At 44.7% G+C, this 23,280-nt stretch overlaps 1 protein-coding gene across 5 annotated transcripts in view; it reads right to left on the bottom strand.

The window, feature by feature from the left end:
* The window catches only part of LOC147023765 (B-cadherin-like), a 101,589-nt gene extending 82,606 nt beyond the window's left edge, over positions 1-18,983 (bottom strand). Inside the window, exons 1-4 of one of the 5 annotated variants that reach the window (XM_085889533.1) lie at positions 17,043-18,983; positions 16,298-16,347; positions 15,586-15,771; positions 14,979-15,134 (exon numbers count right to left, since the gene is read on the bottom strand). In XM_085889533.1, the coding sequence (XP_085745659.1) occupies positions 14,979-15,134; positions 15,586-15,771; positions 16,298-16,347; positions 17,043-17,091 (441 nt within the window). In that variant the 5' untranslated portion in view covers positions 17,092-18,983. Of the gene's footprint in view, positions 1-11,537; positions 11,846-14,978; positions 15,135-15,585; positions 16,251-16,297; positions 16,348-17,042 lie in introns of those variants that run through there. The other 4 variants (XM_085889534.1, XM_085889535.1, XM_085889537.1 and 1 more) reach the window with 4 other exon arrangements.
* Between the last annotated feature and the right edge of the window lie 4,297 nt (positions 18,984-23,280).

Below are 23,280 nucleotides of genomic sequence, written 5' to 3'. Positions count from 1 at the left end.
GCGTCTCCACCTCGGCCAGGTCGCGCTGCCGGCCTCCCTCGGGCGTGCAGCTCCTGGCACCGACGCGAGCACCCCCTCGTCTGCCCTCGCCGCTGCCGCCTCTCCGCCTCTGGACTCTCCACCCTGGACTCTTCTTTGGGCTCCCCTCGTTCGACCCTCTTCAGCTTCTCCAGCTACTGCAGGCTTCGGGCTCCAGACTTCCACACTCGACTCTCCACCCTCCGACTCCTTCTCCCTCCGACTCCTTCTCGTTCTCTGACTGACGAACACCGTCCTTTTTATCCCCCCCGCAGCTTCGCCTTTGACCCCCTCCCTTCGACCTTTCACCTCGCTCCCCATTGGCCCGAGAAAAAGTGGGCGTGAAGGCTTTTTGATCCACAAATTTGCATATATCGATCGTTCTGGAGGCGGGGCCACCGCCTCGCTCACCGATTGGACGGCAAAAAGTGGGCGTGTGTCGTTTTTGATCCGTTTTTGAAGCACAAAATCCGTGATTTTGTACACGCTGTTCGACGCGCGCTCTGCACGAATCCAACACCGGTACCCACAGCGGGGCAAGAACGGTGGCGATGCTACGGTTGCGAGGTGTGACGTGAAGGTCGTGGCGGTTGTGGTGAAGCGGTGGTTGTGGTCGGTGGTTGATGTTGTGGTTGTGATCATGGCGGTTGGTCCAAAATAAAGATAGTAAAAGAAAAACGGCTATCCTGAAGAGTCGCAGCACGCATGAATAACATTTATTCCCACTAGACAACGGGTTTGGGCCTAACTACACATGCACTTACCGAGATACCTCACCTAAGGGACCTGAATTGTGGTTTGCGAATTTGGTAACCACAACACTACCCCCTTCCCTTTTTACAGACTCGTCCCGAGTCGTCAAATTTTCGTGTGCCATCATGTGTAGTTTTCCCCTAGTACATTTTACCTACGGATCCCTGAGTGCGACATTCATGGTATTCGTGTCCCCAAAATAAATAACCTGAGGGCTGCGTAACTACCTAAACAAACTCACTCACACGGACGACTTAAATAAAATTGCCGGCGCTAGACAGACATGCCGGGGGCGCACTCATATTTACAGTACATCTTAACCTTAACTTACAAATTATATATATATATATATATATATATATATATATATATATATATATATATATATATTTTTTTTTTTCTTGTGTCCAGGGGGGTTTAGCCCCCACCTAGACGGATTGCCAAAACAGCTCTCCCTTGGAGGCTCACAGCCGAGACTCTCTGAAATTAATGTGCGCGGGGGAAAAAAATGGCAGTAAAGGACGGAGGCACACGGGTTGTACTCGACCCACAAAGCATACATGGATATAAGCAAATGAAAGGGAACAAATAATAATTTAATAACAATAATCAAATATGTACAATGACAATAATTCAAATTATGATAACTAGTGCATGCCCGTAGGTGTGTGGCCGTACGTGCAAACAAAAAAAAAAAAAAAACTTTCAAACCGCGTGCCAGAAACAACAACCACACAGGCCGTTCCTTCGCTCTCGCGTGCCCGTACGTGCGTGGCCGTATGTGCAAAAGAAAACTTTCAAACAACCAGACGGGCCGTTCCTTCGCTGTCGTAAACGACGACTGGATTGGGGCATTGTGTTTAAGAAAATCGAGAAAGAAAGAATAGTCAGTCGATAAATCAAGAAAAAAAAAATCGAGAAAGAATACAATAATCGTCACTGACTGGATTGGGGCATTGTGTTTAAGAAAATCGAGACAGTACAGAAATCGAGAAAGAATACAGTAAGTCGATAAATCGAGAAAAAAATCGAGAAAGAATACAATACTCGTCACTATCCGGAAGTTCGCATATCGCAGTTATGATTATTCGCAATTTAGTTTTGATGGCCAATTATTCAATTAGCGCCAACGTATTTTGCCTTTTCGCAAGGAAAAACACGGAGAGAAGAGGAGAGGAGAGGAGAGGAGAGGAGAGGAGAGGAAAAACCCGAAATGGCGAACGCGGCTGAGTTTCTCTTCACCATCAACCATGGCTACGCAGCAACGCTTCCTGTCATTGGTTGATATAAAATGGCCACAGCAACGGTTCCTGTCATTGGTTGGTAAATAAATGGCCATAACTTGGGAAGCACTTGTCCGATTAATATCAAACCTTGAAAAGGCACATCCTCAGGTCCCCAGCAATATATCTGGCAAGTTTCAATTCGATCAGACCAGCGGTTGTTGAGAAACAGCGATCACACACACACACACACACACACACACAGAGACACAGACACAGACACAGACACAGACACAGACACAGACCCAGACACAGACACAGACACAGACACAGGCCCAGACACAGACACAGACACAGACGCAGACACAGACACAGACACAGACACAGACACAGACACAGACACAGACACAGACACAGACACAGACACACAGACACACAGACACACAGACACACAGACACACAGACACACAGACACACAGACACACACACACACACAGACACACACACACAGACACACACACACACACAGACACACACACACACACACACACATTGCTGGAATTATAGATAGATGAAAGAAAAATGTGAGGTAAACTAAATTTAATCTAATTGAGGCGCCTCCACACAGATGTAAACACAGACAAGGGAACAGAATAATGAAAGAAAAATCCCTCCTTTATCCCAGCACTTAGCTATGTGCCCAGGGATGGGCTTCTCAAGCTTGAAGGTCCCCAAACTGCTTAGTCACTGTGTGGGAAAATGCACTCAAAATGGTGCCCAGTCGCTCTCCGAGTGGGAAGACGTACAGGATGCAATTCGGAGACGGCACTCGAGGTCAAGCCTCATAATTCCCAAGATTCTTATTGTTCATGACCTGCTTATTCTCAAGAGCGAATATGCCGACCGTTTCTCTCCTGCACCCGGTCTGTTAACAACGATGGCTCACATGACGAGACGATTTCTGAGTCCCCGTGATCAGGCCACGAGGCACACTCTTCTTCCCTCCTCAGAAACACACACAGCAAGAGCACGAGAATCGCACAGCCTTCGTCGTGCCGAGAGGAGAGCAAAGCGAGATCCTCCGTGGAGCCACGTTCCTCCCTCGACTACTCGTACAACTCTCGCTTTGCACTTGTACGTTCGTTCCTCGCTACAAACAGAACCAACAAGGCCACCAACCTCCTGGCTTCTCGCTCCCTGACGTCATGCCCATCAATCATCAGCCCCGTGGGTGTGACTTTGCCTGCCATTGCCCTTGGAGGCGGGGCTTCTCGCCTACTTGGTCATCTATCTATAATTCCAGCAATCTCTGTGTGTGTGTCTGTGTGTGTGTGTGACCGCTGTTTCTTGACAACCACTGGTCCGATCTAATTGAAACTTGCCAGGTATATTGCTGGGGACCTGAAGATGTGCCTTTTCAAGGTTTGATATTAATCGAACAAGTGCTTCCCAAGTTATGGCCATTTATTTACCAAACCAATGACAAGACACGTTGTTGCGTGGGCGTGGCCGATGGGGGAAGGGAAACTCAGCCGCGTTCCCCATTACGGGTTACAACGTACGGGCTTCCGGAGAGTGATGACTTCGTGTATTCTAATAATTTCTCGATTTCTTATGCGCATTTATAGATAAACACCATGGCCCAAGTTATGATCGTTTTCATATTAGACGGTGTATAAATTTCAGGAACATCAGAGTGCTGGTATGCTCCGAACCAGGAAGTAAATTTTTTCTCTCTCTTCTCTTTTTGTTTTTCCTTGCCACGACATTGCGAAAAGGTAAAATACATTGGCGCTGATTGAATAATTGGGTATTATAAATAAATTGCGAATAATCATAACTGCGAATAATATCGAACTTCGGGGTCACGCACGTACGGGCACGTGAGAGCGAAGAAACGGCCTGTGTGGTTTATTTATTTATTTATTTATTATTATTATTATTATTATTATTTTTTTTACGGGCACGTACTCGTGTTATAAAAACGCAATTCTTCCATTGCCGGTTTGCAACACAAAAACATAGGGAAAAGTCACAGGGGGTCAATTACATACTGGGGGACCTTATCCTTAATCCCTATCTAATCAACACCACACCACATCCCATGTGGTGACAAGTAACACTTAAGCTCAGAGCTTCCCTACTTAATTACATCGAGATGTCTCCTACACGTCAAGGGACCAAACAACTCCATTCAATCCTAACTTTCATACTAAATTAGTCCATGTACCTCCATAACTAACAACATAAATATCTATATATATAGATATATATAGATATATATATAGATATATAGATATATATATATATATATATATATATATATATATATATATATATATAACAATATATATATATATTGTTACGGTTGTGGAAATTCACAGAACACCATTCAGGTTCCCCAGAGGTCAGTTATTTCGGTAAGTGTGTGTTCCAGGTTAGAATTCCCCACCAATGTCTAAAGGGATTTATTCGTGAACCGGGCTGTGCATCTTTGAGTTAGCTGTTATTCTGTTCTATCTTTTATTTCAAACAAACAGCATCTCTTCAATGACACCACCACAACCATGCCACCTCCACCACCACAACAGCATCTCAGCAACCACGCCATCCCCACCACAGCGTCAACCACGACATCTCAACCACCACACCATCTCCACAAACACCGCCATAGGAGCCACATTCGCCAGAAGGACGACCCTCCTCTACAAACAAAGAGAACTCGACAACTCCTGCCCCGATATTCTGGAATGGGTAAACAGAAGTGACGGTTGGGGCGGGTCCCTCAGAACGGCATAAGAAAAAGAATGTCGGTTATCACACCAAAAGAGCCAAGCCGAACTCTCCTGGAATTTTCCCCCGCGTGCCGAGAAGGAAGGGGCGAACGCCCCGGGGTGATAAAGGGCCGTGTTGGAACGCCGAGAAGGCAGTGGGCGGTTGGCGAGTTGGTGAGAGAGTCTCTCTCCTTGGTCTCCTTGGCATGTTGGAGGCGTCGTTGGAAGCTCCGTTGGAAGCACCGTTGAAGGCGTTGTTGGAGTCGAGAGTTGAGTTGGGAGCTGGTGGAGTCCAGTCGAGCACGGGCAGAGACATCGAGGGTCGCCGACCAAAGGACCCATCGAGTCACCACGAAGGTGGCGAGGTAACCTGCATGGTCTCCCGGAGCCCCTGCGGTCATCCTGGCTCCGAGCAATCATAAAGGCTTACGAGCCCGGTGTTTCTCTTCTTTCTTTTCGGGGGTTTTTGCATGGAAGTCTGTGGTGCCTTGTCCTTTAAGTAGTGAACTGACTAAGTGCATATGCATGGTAAAATAGATATCGGCTGTCGGTTTTCTTGCTTGTGTCTTGTCCCCTACCCCCATTCATTGCCTTGCTTGCATATGTTCAATTGAAATAAATGTCCGCTATTGTTTGAATATTCACCTGCGTTGTTGCATCCCTTCCTCCATTGAACTGCCATAATTACGTTCGGAATAAATAGCTGGTTTTTAACACCGATAACATAATCAGGTCCGACGGGGCTTGGCGATGTAGAACCGCTCGGCAATCGCAAACGGAACGAGCTGATTAAAGCGGCTCGTTTGCGTGCAGGCTCCGTTGAGGTGTAAATCCCTGGCATTTTTGTCTGCGCAAATAATTAGGGACATCGACAATTCCGCGATCAACCCTGTCACGCGTGGACAGAAGAGTTGGCTGATTTATGGTGTGGTTAACAATACCCGTAGCTGGGTTTTGGCGTCGATCCGAAAAGCTGCGACTGGATTGCCACGTTCGGTGGGCGCGCGCGGCCGCAATTAGCTAAAGGCGGTCGTCCGCACGCCGGAGTGGCGAGAATCCACAACAATATGTTGTTACGGATCTGGGTTCAAGTTTCGCCATGAGGGGAAGCACTCGGGTCTCTATCAAATTCCCGTTCCTGAAGCCATCGAACATGGAAAACTCCACATCATTGTTAGGCAACCACGAACACAGATTGGTACTGCCAATTCTGGCAGGGTTTCACTACTTAATGTGGCACCTTGTTGTGGATATCTGCACGAAATGGGGGGGGGGGACTCGTGCCCGAGATGCGTACTTGCGTGGAACTTACTGTATCTGGTTTAGCCAAGTGAAGCTGCCATGTACGCACTGGCTAACAAGAGCCAATCGGTGTGGTAAAACTTTGCGGCTAACACTATGTACAGACTATGCTGGACCAATGGAGGAAAAGACATGACGAGCTAGGTACATCTTCTGTCTTCTGTACTAATAAATGGCATTGTGTGTGTGTGTGTGTGTGTGTGTGTGTGTGTGTGTGTGTGTGTGTGTGTGTGTGTGTGTGTGTGTCCTCCATAACTCTAAAACCATAAAACCTTGCAGCCTGAAATTTTGCGTGCAGACTTGCCTCCAAAGCCAGTCACCGACTAGGCATCCTCCATTGTGCAAAGTCCTTCCTTGGCACAAGTGAGCTCCTGACCACATACAAACCTTTTGTCCACAGCCTGTTGGAGTATTGCTCTCCCCTCTGGGCTGGTGATCCCACCTCTCACCTTTCTAGGCTTCACACTGTGGAAACCAACACATTAAGGATCATTGGTATCTCCCATGATATCGGTATCTCCCATGATTGGATCATTGGCCGAGTCTTTGGGTCTCTCACTCTCTCACCGAGGGCAGGTCGGTGGTTTGTCTATCTTCTGCAGTCTCCTCTCTGGCCTCGCCCATCCTGCTCTGTCTGAGATATGCCCCCCCCCTGCCCATATTTCCGCAGGGGGCTCAAGGTCTGCCAGCAACTCCCTTCTCGTAAAACTACCAAAATCAAGAATCATTGCTCACCTTCACACTTTCATTCCTCTTTTTTCCCACCTTTGGAACAAACTCCCACACTCTCTTCAATCCCACTCTTCTCTCCAGGTCTTCAAAACAGCTGTACAATACCATCTCTTATCTTTCGTCATCCAAAACCATGACTTTTCTACCCCCACTAATCCACCCAAAAACCCAACTCCTTAAAATTCCCTGCTTTCCTTCCTGAAATTCCGTCGTGTCTATCTTGTTTACCCTGTGTGCCCCGCCCCATCCCTCTCCCTTCTACAGATCTCATATCTCAGGTCCACACTGTTTTTTTTCCTTCCCTCCCCCCCCTTCTTGTCTCCTGCTCCCCTTGTTGTACGTTCCGTGTGTTCGCTCTCATATGAGCCTCGACAGTGGACACAAAAAAAAAATACTCCAAGGAAGTACACGAGTGAAAATTGCGTGTTTGGGTTCATTAAAACACCACCTTTTGAAGAGAATTAATTAATGGCATTATTTAATTATATCCTTCATCAGGCGATCCTCAGCCACCTCGCTCTTTGGGGTCTTAAGGCATCGCCTGGGTAACTTCTCTGGGGTCTGAAACCACCATGTTTTTTTGGCCTGCTCAACCATGCCTCAACTTGGAACAGGCCACAACGATAAAGTTTTTTTTTTCCACTCTCCTCACTCATATTATTGAATACCTCTTCATCATAGCTACGAATCGCTGTATACATCACTTTTGTAAGTGCTATAGTTTTCAAATTAGGAGCTTGGAGCAATTTTATGCATAATATGATATGATTTTCCACGATCTACTCTCACAGACTAATTAAAATATATCATTGAAATATTATTTCGGTTTTGATGATTGGATATCGTCTGGACTAAAAGTGTGGAAATCTGGAGTGAAATCTGATAATTTAAAGAAACGACGAGTCTTATAACTAAGCCGATATACCTATTTACTTAAAGCAAGCAAGGCTATGATCCCTCCTTCTCCATCGAACACAAGAAAATGTGAAATTTCCAAAGCACTAAATTTGTCTTTTCGCCTGTTTGGAGAATTATATTGAGTGAACAAAAAATTTAGGAACGTGTCAAAATGATCCAGCTTCATTGCGATATATGATTTAATGCATTCACTGCGAGACCTCATGCCCTGTCCCCCAGAGGGACTACTTATCCATAGCATCTGCCAGATATGTGTAGTTTTTGGAGGTTTCACGAGGTGCTCTACAGGGAGTCAAAGCAAATCTGATGAAAAAAGGAAGTTAAAAAAAAAAGTGTTGGTAAGCTGCCTGGAGCATTCTTTCTTCAATGAATCGGGACACGGAGACCGTTCCAAGATGGTGGTGAAATCAACACATCCGATGGACATGAAGGCAATGGGCATGTGTTATGTTCAGTGTCAAATTCAGATTTCTCTTTGAAAGGCATGATGTCCATGCATGTGCCAACATAAGACACAATGAACGATATGCCCCAGTCTGTGTCCAGGAAGCCGGAAATTTTAGACATGATAGTGTCATGATGTAGGGGTGGTATTTCTGAAACATTTCATACCAACTTCACCTGTATCCATGGCAATCTGATGGCAGGTTGATACATTTACGATATGTTACAGCAGCACGTGTTGCCTCACCTTCAACAACATGGTCCAGAAATCATTTTCATGCATGATGATGCCCCTACACAGGGTCAAGCTCAGATTTGAATACTCATATGGTCATTGCAATGACGGTGCAATGCAGTGATTGCTGCCTGGGGTAGACAAATCTGGTAATGAGATCGTTACTTCCATTTTGTACAACTATGTGAAAACATTCGCCACAACTCAGCATGAAGTGATTTGGTTCCACACAAACCTTCTCTCTCTTGTGCACAGATCCATCCCCATCTCAACTTCAGTTATCCTTTCCTTCATCCTGCCCACAGTACATTAAGTACTGAGGTGAGGCAATTGCCTTGAAACAACATGCCTTCTCTTCCTGGAAAGCAATCCTGACTGAAGGCAATCTCAGCTCTTTCCAGGAACTCTGCAACAAGTGTGTGCCCACTCTTTGGAGAGCCAGAAAACAACACCTGGCCAACCTCAAGATTCAACTATCAAATTTTTCTCCCTTCTCTAAACGCTGGTGGCACCTTGATAAATCTGTCTCCAGAGTATGGTCACCCTCTATTCCCTTCCATCTTTTCAAATGGCACCACAACCGACTCCGCTCGTGAGAAGGCCAAATGCCTCAATTCTTTGTTGCTTCCAAATCTTGTGTCCCCAACCTCTCGCTCTCTGTACACACCCGACCCAGTCACATGAAACTGCCCCGGACTCTGCCTCTGTTGAACCTGAGAAGGTTGAGAAGTTTCTGTCAACTCTTGACTCCGATTCTGCAACTGGACAGGACGGCATCAGCGCACGCATCCTAAAAACCTGTTCTGCTGGACTTGCACATCCTTATGTCTGCTCTTTTCACCCTATCATTTGTCCTTGGGCCGAAGTCATCTTCCATCTGTTTGTAAATCAGCCAAGATCACTGCATAATATAAACTAGAACGGCACTCGGTTAAGCGTATACCTCTGCCAGGCTAATCAGTTTACGTTTTTTTTATCCCACTGATAGGCCAGATCTGGATCTGGACCTGAACCAAAATGTAATCACCTTGTTTTTGTCACCTCCCCAACTTATCCACCAAGTTTTGTCCTAACTCATCCACAACGTTTTGAGATATCCTGTTCGCAGACAAACAAACAGACAGACGGGCAGGGGTGAAAACATAACCTCCGCCCACCCTCAGGGTGGAAAGGTGCAAAAACTGATTGCCTTGGACAGACCTATTAGTTTACTTCCAGTCATCAGCGAGGTCCTGGAATTTATCATCGCAGTTGATATGAAATCCTTCCTTTTCTCCAATAGCCTCATCTCAGATCACCAATTTGGATTCAACCAAGTCACTCTACCTTGAACATGCTGCTCATACTCTCCCAACAATGGAATAAGGCCCTCAATGCCAGAAATTAGATCAGGGCCATCTCTCTATAGAAATATCTTGAGCGTTCGATAGTCTGGCATCCTGCCTTGCTCTCCAAATTCTGCCTATGGCATCCATGGCCAACTCCACACATAGATTACAGAACTTCCTTTACTCTCATCTTCAATGTGTGGCTCTCAATGGAATTATTTCATCTTCCCTCCCTGTTGGGCTGGAGTCCCCCAAGGGAGTGTTCTGGGCCCAAACCTATTTCTAATCTTCATCAACGATCCCTCTGACTCTGGAAAATCCCCTTCATTTATTTACTGATGACTCTGCCCTCTGATGTGATATCCCTCATCTTTCACAGATAGACAAGCTGCAGCTTCTTCCCTCCCTTCAAACCTTGACAAAATCACGAGTTGGTCAAACATTTGGAATACGTCTTTCAATCCTGACAAATCCACACTCTCACACCTTCTTTCTCTCTGAAAGCACCATATGGCAAACCCTCTCATCTACTTTCTTAACAATCCTCTTGAGGAATCTCAGTCATTCAAACTCCTGGGTCTCACCATTAACCATGATCTTAATTGGGCAAACTACGTTTCAAATTCAGCCTCCAAAGTTAGTCATCAACTGGACATCCCATGTCATACAAAGTCCTTCCTTGGCACACCTGAACTTCTATCCACATACAAGGACAAAGCTGAGTCGACTGTCAAATCGTGCCTCTTTTCTGGTCTTGCACCCTATGCTCTTTCCGTGCCTTGTATGGAAAGAGCCAAGGGTGCTCTTTCTGTGCCTTTCCTATGCTCTTTCCCCAACTCCCCACCCCCTCAAAAAAATCCAGAATCACTGCTCACCTCCAATCATTCGTTCCTCTCTTTTCCCATCTTTGGAAGCAACTTCCACATTCTCTTTAATCTCATTCTTCCATTCAGATCTTCAAGACAGCTGTTCACCACCATCTCAGATCATCCCCCATCCAAAGCCATGACAAAAATAACAAGAGCGAGAATTGCTTTGCAATACAAGTCCTTTCCGGTTCCAATGAATGTTTGGGAGATAAAAATCTGTTTGCGTTTAACGCATGCTCGAGCCGATAACGGAACCAAAATGAAGAAGAAGAACCCCTATAACCCAACATGTTTGGGTCTATTCGGCAAAATAAATGGAAAAGCAATTTCTATTTACTGATATATTTTGTAGATTAGAAACCAACAAAGACAATGAGGATAACAAATTGGAGATAAAAATGAGTTTGCTTTCATGCACGCTCGAGCTAATAGCGGAAAGAAAAAGAAGAAAAACCTTTCTAACCCACCCTGTTTCGTTTATTTCTAGGCTTTGCCCATCTTATATATTATTTCCGAGTTTGTGGTTTCGTGTTGCGCTATCTTCGACTTTGTTCTGCGCTCGAGTAACGTGATATTCGGCTTACATTATCTCAAAGACCATATGAGGTGCATGGTACAAAAAAAAAATGGAAATAAAATGGTTCTGAAACAGTGAAATCGTGCCAAAAACGGTTACTGCATTTGGCTTTGTGTCCTTTGGTCTTACGTAACCTAGATATAAAAAGAGGGTTATGTAATGGTACACGACTGATTGTTAGGAATCTCCACACCCATGTTTTCCATGCCGAGATCCTAACTGGGGCAAACAAAGGTGACTATGTGTTGATACCACGAATCAAACTGGCCCCATCAGATGTGAACTTGCCATTCATTCTTGAAAGAACACAGTTTCCAGTAAGAGTCAGCAACTGCATGACTATAAACAAAGCGCAAGGCCAAACCTTTGATAAAGTTGGGTTATATCTTCCACAGCCGGTGTTCAGCCACGGTCAGCTATATGTTGCCTTCTCACGATCACGTCGGTTCTCGGACATTACGGTGCAAATTATACCAACTACAAAACAAGGGTTCCACAATGACAATGCTATAACCCAAAACATTGTGTATCAAGAAGTACTTTGAACATTGTATTCCACTTACTGCATTAAAGTAAAATTACTACTGATACTCTGCATCAGTTCCTTTCTCAAACACACCCACCCCAACATGTCGCGCAGAGCGCGGGTTATGCTAGTTTCCTATTAATAATAACCCGATGTACATACGTGAAGCAAAAACATGCGTATGGCTTATGTGCATGCATAATACATCGTGATTATAGACCTGTGATCATTCCAATTTCACTGGGCCATGGAATAACATCCAGGCCTGAGGCCTTCTGATCTGTGCTGCTTCATGCAATGGCGGTGCATGATTTTATTGGGGTGGAGTCAGGCCAGCTGTCCAGCCAATGGGTTAGGGCAGGTGAACACTGACCCATGTATAATATGTGATATTTTCTAAGTTTAAAAAGGGCGTAACTCTGAAAAATTGATGAAATGCCCTGAATCTCGAACATGTTCTGTAACTTATCATAATAAAGATGCACCAAGTTTCAGTTGAATATGTCAAAGGATATGGGAAACTAGAACGGCACTCTTCGACATCGCGACATCTCCAGATATGCCTCCACCCACATTATTAACATCATTATGCATACTTGTACCAAGTTTGATTTAAATCCCTGAACCCAGATTCAAACAAGGACAAATGTGTCCAAAAGCCGTGTCATTCCACCAGTCAATCTCCTTGCTATGCTAGCTTCCAGGGCATCGAGTGCCTCCAGGGCATCAGGTGCCCTCAGGGCATCAAGTTCCCCAGGGCATCAAGTTCCTCCAGGGCATCAGGTGCCTTTAGGGCATAAAGTGCGTTTCGGGCATCAGATGCCTCAGGGCACATCAGGTACCTCCATGTAGCCTCCTTGCCTGCTTCACTCCCTATTCTCACCCCCAGAAAGGTTTTGTATTCACCAGAAGAAGAACAAGAAGAAGAACAAGAAGAAGAACAACGCAGAGCTCTCTTAGAGCCAGCATTCGCTTTGCAACGCGGCTAAAAATGAATTCTGGCTGCCAGATCCTGTGTCCAATCAGGTTGAAATTTAAAACATACAGTATATTCCCCATGACAACGAGATCATAATTGTGAATTTTCACTTCGATTGATGAAGCGGTTCAAGAGAAATAACATTTTAAAGATTTTTGTTCGATCCAATATGGCTGCCAGACCATGTGACCTATTAATTAATTATTCGTGAACACCGGTGTATTGCCAAGGCTTGGGGAACATGTGGGTGAAGTTTCCCCTCGATCTGTCAAGTCGTTTTAGAGAGGAAGATTTTGAAGGTTAATTCTTCAAAAACTCATAGTTGCCAAACCATGTGATCAATGACGTCATAGGTGGAGAACCTTTTGTTCCTCATGGATAGGCGATCATACTTAGAAAGTTTTGCCTCAACCTATTCAGCCGTTTTGGAGAAGAAAATTTTTGAAGGTTTTTATGTGAAAAATATATGGCTGCCGAACCACATGACTGATGACGTCATCAATTTTTTTCCCTCCATATAATTTAGCCCGAGATGACCCTCACATTTTCATGCTGATCGGATAAATGCTAACATGCTAACAAATCGGCGTATGCAAGTATGACATCATAATGAAGCCACTGATGACATAAAAAAAAAATCACCCTTGTTTCCCATGGGGAGTACTTCACAAATGCCAAGTTTAACTTTTTACCATAGAGCAGTTTCAGAGATATAAAAGGTCCAAAGTTTTTCCTTTTTTCCAACATGGCTGCCACACCACGTGACCTGCAACTACTCATGCAGAATGTTCTAATGATAATGATTACATCATCATTATCATAAGAACGTTCTGCATGAGTAGTTGAACCTATGGTGAAAATTTTGTGTCGATCGGATCAGTGGTTTTAGAGAAAACAGAGAAAATTAGCACGGACAGACGCAGGTATGTACGTACAGACGTACAATCCGAAAGCATGCCTCTGGCGACTTTGTCAGCAGAGGCATAAAAAGTCTGAAGAACCACAGGTGGGATGGATGGACAGATGGACAGACGGAAAGCAAACCTATTGTCCCCTCCAGTGAAACCGGTTGGGGACTAATAATATGTTCCCTTTCAAGGAACTTTTGATGCAGAAGGAGGCCATTAAGCTTATCAAAGCCTGCGCTATATTATTCTCAACCTATGGTTGTTTGTCCATGCTCTATCCTTTTAAATGCTGAGCTTCAAGAATGAAAAGCAAAGCAAAGCAAAGAAGCAGCAAGTATCGTTTTTTCAATAAAGTCTTTGGTACGACTCAGCCAGGGTTCGAACCACCGACCTCCCAGACTTAGAGCGAACGCTATGACCATGACATCAGCAAAACTGGTGAGCTTTTTGTACCCCTGTTACCCCCTCCCCTAATATAACCCTTCAAGCCCACCTCCTTCCAAATTTCCAGTTTTTCCTTGCTGAAAGCTTACTTCTGTATCAATCTTGTCCACCCCATGTGTCCTCCTCTTCCCTTCATCCTCCCTACACCCATTATTTGCCCAACTCTCCCTCTATTTTGTCCTTAAACTCTGCTGTTGGTGTCCCCCTCTCCTTCTGCTGTCCCTTTTTTCTGTTGCATCCAGATTTATTCAATGTTTTTACTCTTCCATGAGTCTTGATTGAATGCAAAAATAAAAATAAAAATCAAAACTTTTATTCAAAGGTTCCACTGAAATGGACATGTAATTATTTAGCGTTTATTTCTGTTGGAGGTTTGCACCTAATCTGTGTCCCACAATGTCACAAATGAATCACATCAACAACTCGAGGGGGAGCACTCGGTAGTGCAAAACCTCCGCCGCCAATACTGCTCGGTCACTCAAGTGAACCTTATATCTTATTCATTAAATATGACGTCAACAGTGCTGACAGAGTTATAGTTCTGTTCTCCAACATTTTTTTTTTGGGGGGGGGGGGTGGAAATCACTTAAAACGTGTAGAAATGCAAAAAAAATTCAAATATTTTTCATAGCAGTCATATTGGATTTTGGACCTAGTCCAAAATCTAATGGCATGGTCCTTGGACTATACCAAATCCCCCCACCAAGTTTCGTCGAAATCCGTCGAGGAGTTTTTCCGCAATACTGTTCACAAACAAACAAACAAACAAACAGAAAGGGGTGAAAACAGTAACCTCCAATCTTCGATGGCGGAGGTTAACAATCAAGTGCTCGTTTTTTTATGGCAGAGAGTGTATATGTACATACATTCATACATACAAGCAGCAGAGATGGATAGCAAGTGAACCTTCAAATCAATATACTCCCCGCACTCCCAGCACGGCCGCACCTGGTACTCGGACACCTCCTCCCGGTCCAGGCTGTGCGTCACGTTGATGCGTCCTGTTGAAGGTTCGATTACGAATACGGTGAGCGGTTCCACATCCACACCTTTCCCAGTCAGGCTGTATCTCACCTGCTGATTCCTTTCATGATCAGACTTGATCTATGAGGATAAAACGGTCAGCCATCTGATTTAAAACATACCAGGATCGATCAGTGCTTATGCTGGTATGGAAAAGGATCATAAATCTTAACTGTGATGCACAATCCTCCTTTTGACCAACATATTTCAGCAGAAATGTCAAATGATCAAGGTTTTATGAATAATGTATAACTGGGGTAAGAAAGACATCCAAAAAAGACTGCTTCCTCCGCTCACCCTGGGTCGTATTACTCTTACATACAAGTGAATCAACCAATTATATTGTTATGTTTACCAAGAACAGCAGGAAGACCAATAAACACAAAAGGTCGTTTGCTATTCATGCTCATTGGTCTGCCTGGTGTTCTCAGTAAACTTCAATGTCTGTATTAAAATACTGTATATAAAATAATAAAAGTATAATCTACTCTTCTATACAGATGCCATGAAAATCGAAAGCTTCGCATCTCACCACCATTATCGTTTTTGGAAAGGGTCCTACATCCCTCTCCACTACTTTAATTGGGGGTATGAGCCACGTTCGCTTCTTCCGATTCATTCGAACAGTTCCATCACGTAGAGAAGGTGTCACCAACCAGCACCCCGATCCCTCTCTTCCCACCTCCTCGATCCACCAACCTCGAGCATCACGTGCGGCCTGTCGTAGAGATGAACGGCAGCAACACGCCTTCAAATTCCAGGTCACCTCGGTTTCCCAAGCGATTACTCCACCATCAATGGAGGTTTAAATAAGTAGAACATCTCCGTGTCTTACTCAAAATGGGGAGGGGGGGGTTGGTTGTATCGTTGATGGCAGTTTTCCCAAACGGCGCTCCCTGCACGACGAGCAGTGATAAAAAGCCTGGCAAGTTGTCAAACAGCTCTATAATTAACAGCAATTCCAACACGCTGGTGGTGTAACAGCTAAAAGAGACCCCTTTCCTACGGGTAATTTCTTAAGATGAAAAGACAGCAGAAATAGGTGTTGAAGTGCTGCAATTGGGATGAACTACTTGCTACTCCCAGGAGTTTACCAGCACAGTAAAAAAACATGCTTCCCATTTCTGTACACCACCTTATAGCTTCCATTACCATAGAAGATACTGCATAAAATCCCTGTGGGTAACATCACTTGTGCTGCTGCAGAAGCTTAAAGAAACATGAAAGGAGTTCAGGTGCCTTACCCAGAATGCCATGGGCTTTCTTTCAAACAACAAGCCTCCAGTGTTCTCAGCTGCTTTCCATCGAGACAGACAAGTGGTTATACTGTGAGAGTTACTCATATGGGATACATCAGTAATGAATGTATGTGATCATATAATCCAAAGATACAGGGTATGCAATAAGCAATTTTAGATCTGTCTGTATTTGATGACCCAATGCAATTTCCTGCATTTACCAAACTGCTTTCAAAACTCGTGTAGACTCCGTGAGAGTGCCGCTTTAATAGCACCACCATTACTGCTGGGATTGGGAAGCATTTAGAGTCTCCTTTGAGGCTGTGGGTGACCCCGTCAGACTGGCGCGAGGACATGGCGCAAACTAGATTTGAGAAGACCTCAAGCACCATGGTATTATGGTTAAAGGAGTCAAACCAAATGGAATTTTTTTTTGGTACCAGTGCATAACCACACCATCTTTGCCCACAGGTCATTATAACCTAACTTTTACTCTATCTCCAACTTAACATCTCCAATCATGAGATTTCAATCCATCTGGAATGAAACAGGTATGGATTGCTCACTGGATGTGTGTACATGTGTGTATATGTACGTGATAGAATTGTGAGGAACAGAAATGAAAAAAACGAGGTGTGTGTGTGTGTGTGTGTGTGTGTGTGTGTGTGTGTGTGTGTGTGTGTGTGTGTGTGTGTGTGTGTGTGTGTGTGTGCGCGCGCGCGCGCGCCCGTCAGATTTAATGCTTGCTCACCAGTCTCTGGATTTGTAGCATACAGCGGTACAGAGATCTGGAGCATCATACTTGGTATTGGGATCTGCGTTCAATCGGAAAATAGTCCACAATTTGCTTCTTCCAAGTGACAAAAATTCTCCAAGAACAATAAACCATTTTCTTCACTTTTCCAAATTCATCACACAAACACTCATTATAATTATTATTATTACGATCCATGGTCTAGGCTCGTGGAAGAGCAAGGACACAGAACAGATCAGGACACAATATAACGAGAACAGCAGGAGAAAGGGGAAACGCCAACAGCAGGCCAGAGGGGGGAGGTAGACGGAGAAAAACAAAAAAGGGATGCAGGTAACGATGAGGGTTTGGGGAGAACGCAAGGGGTGGACAAGATAGACACAAGCAAAATTTTGGGAGGTGTGAGGGTGGTTTAATGGGTGTAGAAAAGATCATGGCTTTGGATGGGGGATGACCTAAGATGGTGGTGAACAGCTGTCTTTAAGAGTGGGAGAGAATAATGAGATTGAAGTGTGTGTGGAAGGAGGTTCCTGAGGCAGGAAAAGCAAGGAATAAATACGTGGAGGTGAGTATTCGTTCTGGATTTAGGCAGTTTCACGAGGAGAGGGTTACTGGTACCTGGTGGACGACGTGCATCCTGCAGATACTTGGAGGGAGGGGACAGAGCACGGAAAGGGCAGAGGGTACAAGATCAGAAATGAGGCAGAAGACAGAAAGACCACTAACCTGTCAGCAATGGTGAAACGATCAGCCCATGAACTCGGCTTCATCGCGAGAGATTCCAATGATCTTGAAAGGCTTGGTTTCCACAACGTCAAGCTGAGCAAGATGCGAGGCAGGGGAGCCAGCCCAATGAGGAGAGCAGTATTCCACAAGCGGCAGATGAAAGCCTTGCAAATGGATAGGAGCTCAGGTGTGCCAAGGAAGGACTTTTCACGATGGAGGATGTCCAGTTGGCATCTGGCTTTGGAGGCCAACTTTGAAATGTGGCTTTCCCAACAGAAATATGGGGATTAGGATGTCCAAATCACATTTGGCATGGCCTGTTGTTGTTGTTGTTGTTGTATAACTCCAGACAGTTCTCTCGAATGGAGACGGCTGTTTGATCTCCCATGAGCGACCCAGAGATCCCCCACATCCAAGATGGTGTACCTCCGCCACCTTCACAAAGTCAGGGCCACAAAAGAGTAAGAGAGTGAGTGAGAAGAGGGAAAGGGCTGGCCCATAGGGACTGATCGGCACTTTGACCATGAACACACTGGCCTGACAAATCCAGGCAGAAAGGAAAAATGGGGTTAGATTTGGCCCCCGATTTGCATTTGGGGGTACAACCACTGCGAAGAGGCATCCCCAATAATTGCTGAGCCTGTATCATGTCACGTTGCAAATATAACACTTTTGTTCTCTTGGCAAGACCGGGCTCATGAAACAATGTTGGGAGTTGATGTTGGAGGGGGGTAAAGAAGCAATAACTAACAGCAAGGTTAAAGTTGAACACAACAAACAAGGAAATAAACAAACAGGAGAGAGGAGAGAGAGGAGGAGACTAAACACTAACCTGCAAGAGGGTTGGGTTGGATAGGATTGATTGGGTAGAAAAGATCACGGGTATGCATGAGGGATGCCACGTGATGGTGGTGCATCGTTTGCAATGGTGTACTGGAGGAAAGAGTGCGAATGAACAGTCTCTGGAAGGAGGTTCCATAATCATGAGAAAAGAGTTGAGCTGTTTGGAAATCCTGGATTTCAGGACTAACCAGGAGAGGGTTCCTGGAACATCACGTGTGAGCTGGAGGGACTGAAGAATGAAAGAGGAAAATGAGCAATACTTTGTAAAACGCTGTCATAGTTTATATTGCATATTCTTCTTCTTAAGTCAGCCCTCAGATGACATTGATCCTCAGCTTCCAATCCTCTTGATCAAGCATTGCTGTGTGCAGTTCCTCTCCAGGCCTGTATCCTTCTTGAACATATTGATGTAGTTGAGAGCAGGTCTCGCCCCACTTTGGCCTAACATGTTTAGGTGTCAAGAGTGAAAGATTGGAAACAGGTCCATTTTTTGCGGTGGTTGCAGTCTTCTTCTAATTTTAACCGACAGTCTTGGAAGAGAACCAGAGCTCTTTCTTTGTTCAGACCAATGGACACTGTAAGCTAAACAAAGAAGTTGAGTCGAGCATCCATCATATTGACGGATTTTGGAGACTCCCGGGATAGCACATACCAACACACACACACACACACACACACACACACACACACACACACACACACACACACACACACACACACACACACACACACACACACACACACACACACACACACACACACACACACACACACACACACACACACACACACACACACACACACACACACACACTTTCCCTGCTAGAGCAGGGGTTAGCCTTGCAGGTCCATGACGATCTTCTATAATGGTTCCCGTTTTGATGCAATGTTTTTTTTTTTTATAGCTGAATGCCCTTCCTGACACCAACCCTTTGATCACCTCTTGCGACACGCAGGGATACGGTGTACCTATTCCAAGCCGGGGCACACACCAGGACATTGTACTCATTTTGCCGACCTCGGAAGGATGACAGGCTGAGTCAATCCCACTTGGTATTAATTCAACGGCAGAGCAGGATTTGAACTTGGGACCCGAGGATCCCAAGCCCACTACCCTAATCATTAAGCCAATGACAGGCTTTGCATACCAAAACACATTAAAAAACAAAAAAACCCTGATATAGTTATTTTGTACTATATTGTGTAGCTAACTTGGGAATCCAGTGTTTTCAGTACGGGAAGGGAACATGCGTTGTGTTTGTAGTAGCATCAACCCCATTGTAGTTAGTACTTTAGTTTTCAAATTAGTGTTCTTTTTTTGTCTCTGTCTCTCACTCACTCAAACACAGGACAAATTCAACAACTCCACATGGGAAAAGCCTGCATTTGCCATGGCAGAATGGCATCATTAGGGTAAGAAAGAACAGTGCAGGACTCAGCACGTGCTGCTCCACCCCATCCCCCACAGCGATGCCCAAATCTCGGCACACACTGGACCTCAGCCCCAGCCACACTGCCAGGCTTCAAGGTGATCAATGGGCTTCGCAGGATCACACGGCCAACCAATAGGAAAGCAATCAGATCAGGGGACTAGCGAGCCTGGTGAAGAACACATTTTCCGCTATAAAAGTCAGAGTTCAAGTTCAGAACAGTACGCCATGTATGGGAGGTGGGAGAACGAGAAAGCTGGAGCCCAGAGAGAAAGCTGGAGCCTGGAGAGAAAGCTGGAGCCCAGAGAGAACGCTGGAGCCAGAGCGAAAGCCAGAGGGAACAAGAACCAGTTTGAGGCAGAAGGGCCAATTTAGTGAGAGCTCCTGGGTGCGGTCGCCAGACACGCTGACCCATCCAGACTTTCTTCCTTCTTTACTATCTCTACCTCGTTCCCTTTGGACAAAGAGCTATCAACATAGCATCAACTGTCCTTTGCAGGCCTGACTTTCATACTTCACACTCCCATCTTACACCCGCACAATCACCCTACACATCTCTCCAAACACCCACATCACACACTCTGTTCGGGCACACTTGAACCAGCTGGTTTACGTACGGGTGAAATCACGGTCGACCCTACACCCCCATCACCATCTCTCGGTCTATCTTCTTGCCCATCTTCTTTTCCCAGAATGAGAGTGGTGACGATGTATTTGTACTGGGGAACTGAAAACCCTGGTAATGCATCAACTGAACTGCTGCCTCGATCTGCTCTCAAAGTCACCATGTGGGTGGTAGTTGGTTGGTATGGGATAATTAGTCCATACTTCTTTGAAGATGACCAGGGACGCACTTGCACGATAAACCAGAGGAACTATCGCGAAATGATTCAGGAATTCTATCTGCCTGAGCTACGTACTCAGGCCCGTAGGAGAAACAACCTGATCCAGATGAGAACCCAGTGGTTCCAGCAGGATGGGGCACCGCCCCATACAGCCAGGGAAACAAGGCGTTTTCTCAACCAACATTTTGAGGACCACTTTATCTCCCTCTACGAAGACGTTGAGTGGCCATCGTATTCCCCTGACCTTACTCCTCCAGACTTCTTCTTGTGGGGGCATCTCAAGGACAGGATCTATGGAAACCCAAGGCCTCAGACTCTTGATCAGCTGAAGGAAAACATCCACTGAGAAATCAAGAACATTCCTCAGGAAACGTTTCCCAAAGTGATGGAGAACATGACAACGCGTTTGCAGGCACTGATCGGACAACGTGGAGCCTACGTCGAACATGTGGTCTAAAAGAAAACGACGATTCTATCGCAAAATTTAAATTCTGGTGGCAATTTTGACATTGGTACAATAAACTTCAACCTTTCAGCTTTCTATCCAGCCATATATCTTTTTTTAAAATATGTTATGACCATCCTCTTTGCAGATGAAAAGTTGTATATTTTTTGGGACACCCTGTATATACAAGCCAGTAGGCGGACATGGGTAGTCGCCTACTCAATAGAACCTGACACGATGGGCCCGTTCGATGGGGAATGACCTGAGGATTAAGCACAAGAAAATTCATGATTTGCTTCAAGGGTTAATGCTGCAGATGGTATTTTAACGAAAAAACACCCACATTGAGGTTTTTCGGCCGTTGCTAGGCAACGGAGGGGTCCATAGCAATGGTTCTTTCTCACACATAACTAGGACATACCATGAACCTACTATGCCAGTTTCATGTATATCTGACTCAGTCTCTGAGATATAACGAACTTCGTTTTTTTATTGTTTTCGACCAGGGTTCATTCAAAGTATATCTTCTCCGACAGTTTTCATAGGATCCGGCTGGAAATTTTTGACAATATGGCTGAATGTACTGCCCACAGTCGCTCGTGGCCCGATTTTTGATTTTCGAAAAAATTAATTTATGATTTTTCAAAAATTTCAAAGTCCCGTTGCTCGGCAACGGTGGTATCCATAGCAACGGTTCGCATTTGCACACAACGAGGTCATGGTATGAACCTACCAACCAAGTTTCATAGAAATTGCCATTGTATTAACTGAAATCGCCATTTTAAATACTGATAATAAGGGTAGAACAAGTCTCAAAAATTTTTTTTTTCGACTCGATGGATGACCCAACAGACAGACAGACAAACATATCGATGGAAATACTGATAATAAGGGTAGAACAAATTTCAAAATTTCTTTTTGAAAATGTTTTTTTTCGACTGGATCGACTACCAAATATATATATATATATATATATATATATATATATATATATATATATATATATATATATATATATATATATATATATATATATACATATATATATATATATATACACATATATATACATATATATATATATATATATATATATATATATATATATATATATATATATATATATACACGAGCAATGCCTGTGCACATGCACGGGATAGCAGTACAACATAGCTGGTAGCAGACGACAGACCGTACACGGGGAATGACAAATACGCATTGTGCAAAATGCAAGTGGTACTATGGAACGCCAAGACTTCCCAAACATTGTCGGCATGTCCGCTAAGTGCCACAGCAATTTCATAGGGATCGTGTGACGGCGAGCCGAGATTTTAGTGTGCAAGCTTGGTATATATATATATATATATATATATATATATATATATATATATATATATATATATATATATATATATATATATATATATATATATATATATATATATATATTGTTGCGGATTCGCGCCCGCCGGCGTGCTGGCGGCCACGTAACTCGAATCGCGGCACGTCGCCCACCGGACGGACAATCCAGTCGTGACCCTCTCGGACTAACGCCGGGAACCAGTCACGGGTGGACCTTTCGGTCTCACCGCGATCGAGCCAATCAGCCCCCGCGTGGGATAGGGTTGCTCGCCAAATTCGACCTACCTAAGTACCCACGCGGAGGGTAGACCGGGCGTCGCACCTCGCCGCAGGTCGACTTCGGACACGGGCCACTTAAGCGACCCGTTCCGTACTATCAGAATAACCGAGCGGTGTTATCGTCGACCTCGACGGTTCGATTAATTATCGGGCGTATTCAGCCCACTACCAACCCTTTACGTGAAGCAAGATGAGGATTCAATGAAGGAAATGACGAAGCGAAGCGGGAAACAGTTCAACACAAAGCACATTTATTCGCGACGAACGGAAAGCACACATATTCAATTCCACCAAAAGCACACAGA

Source organism: Eptatretus burgeri, chromosome 7, assembly GCF_056783735.1.
Source record: "Eptatretus burgeri isolate ZD-2024b chromosome 7, Ebu_testis_v1, whole genome shotgun sequence".
Lineage (NCBI taxonomy): Eukaryota > Metazoa > Chordata > Myxini > Myxiniformes > Myxinidae > Eptatretus > Eptatretus burgeri.
This window is presented reverse-complemented; position numbering and strand designations above follow the sequence as displayed.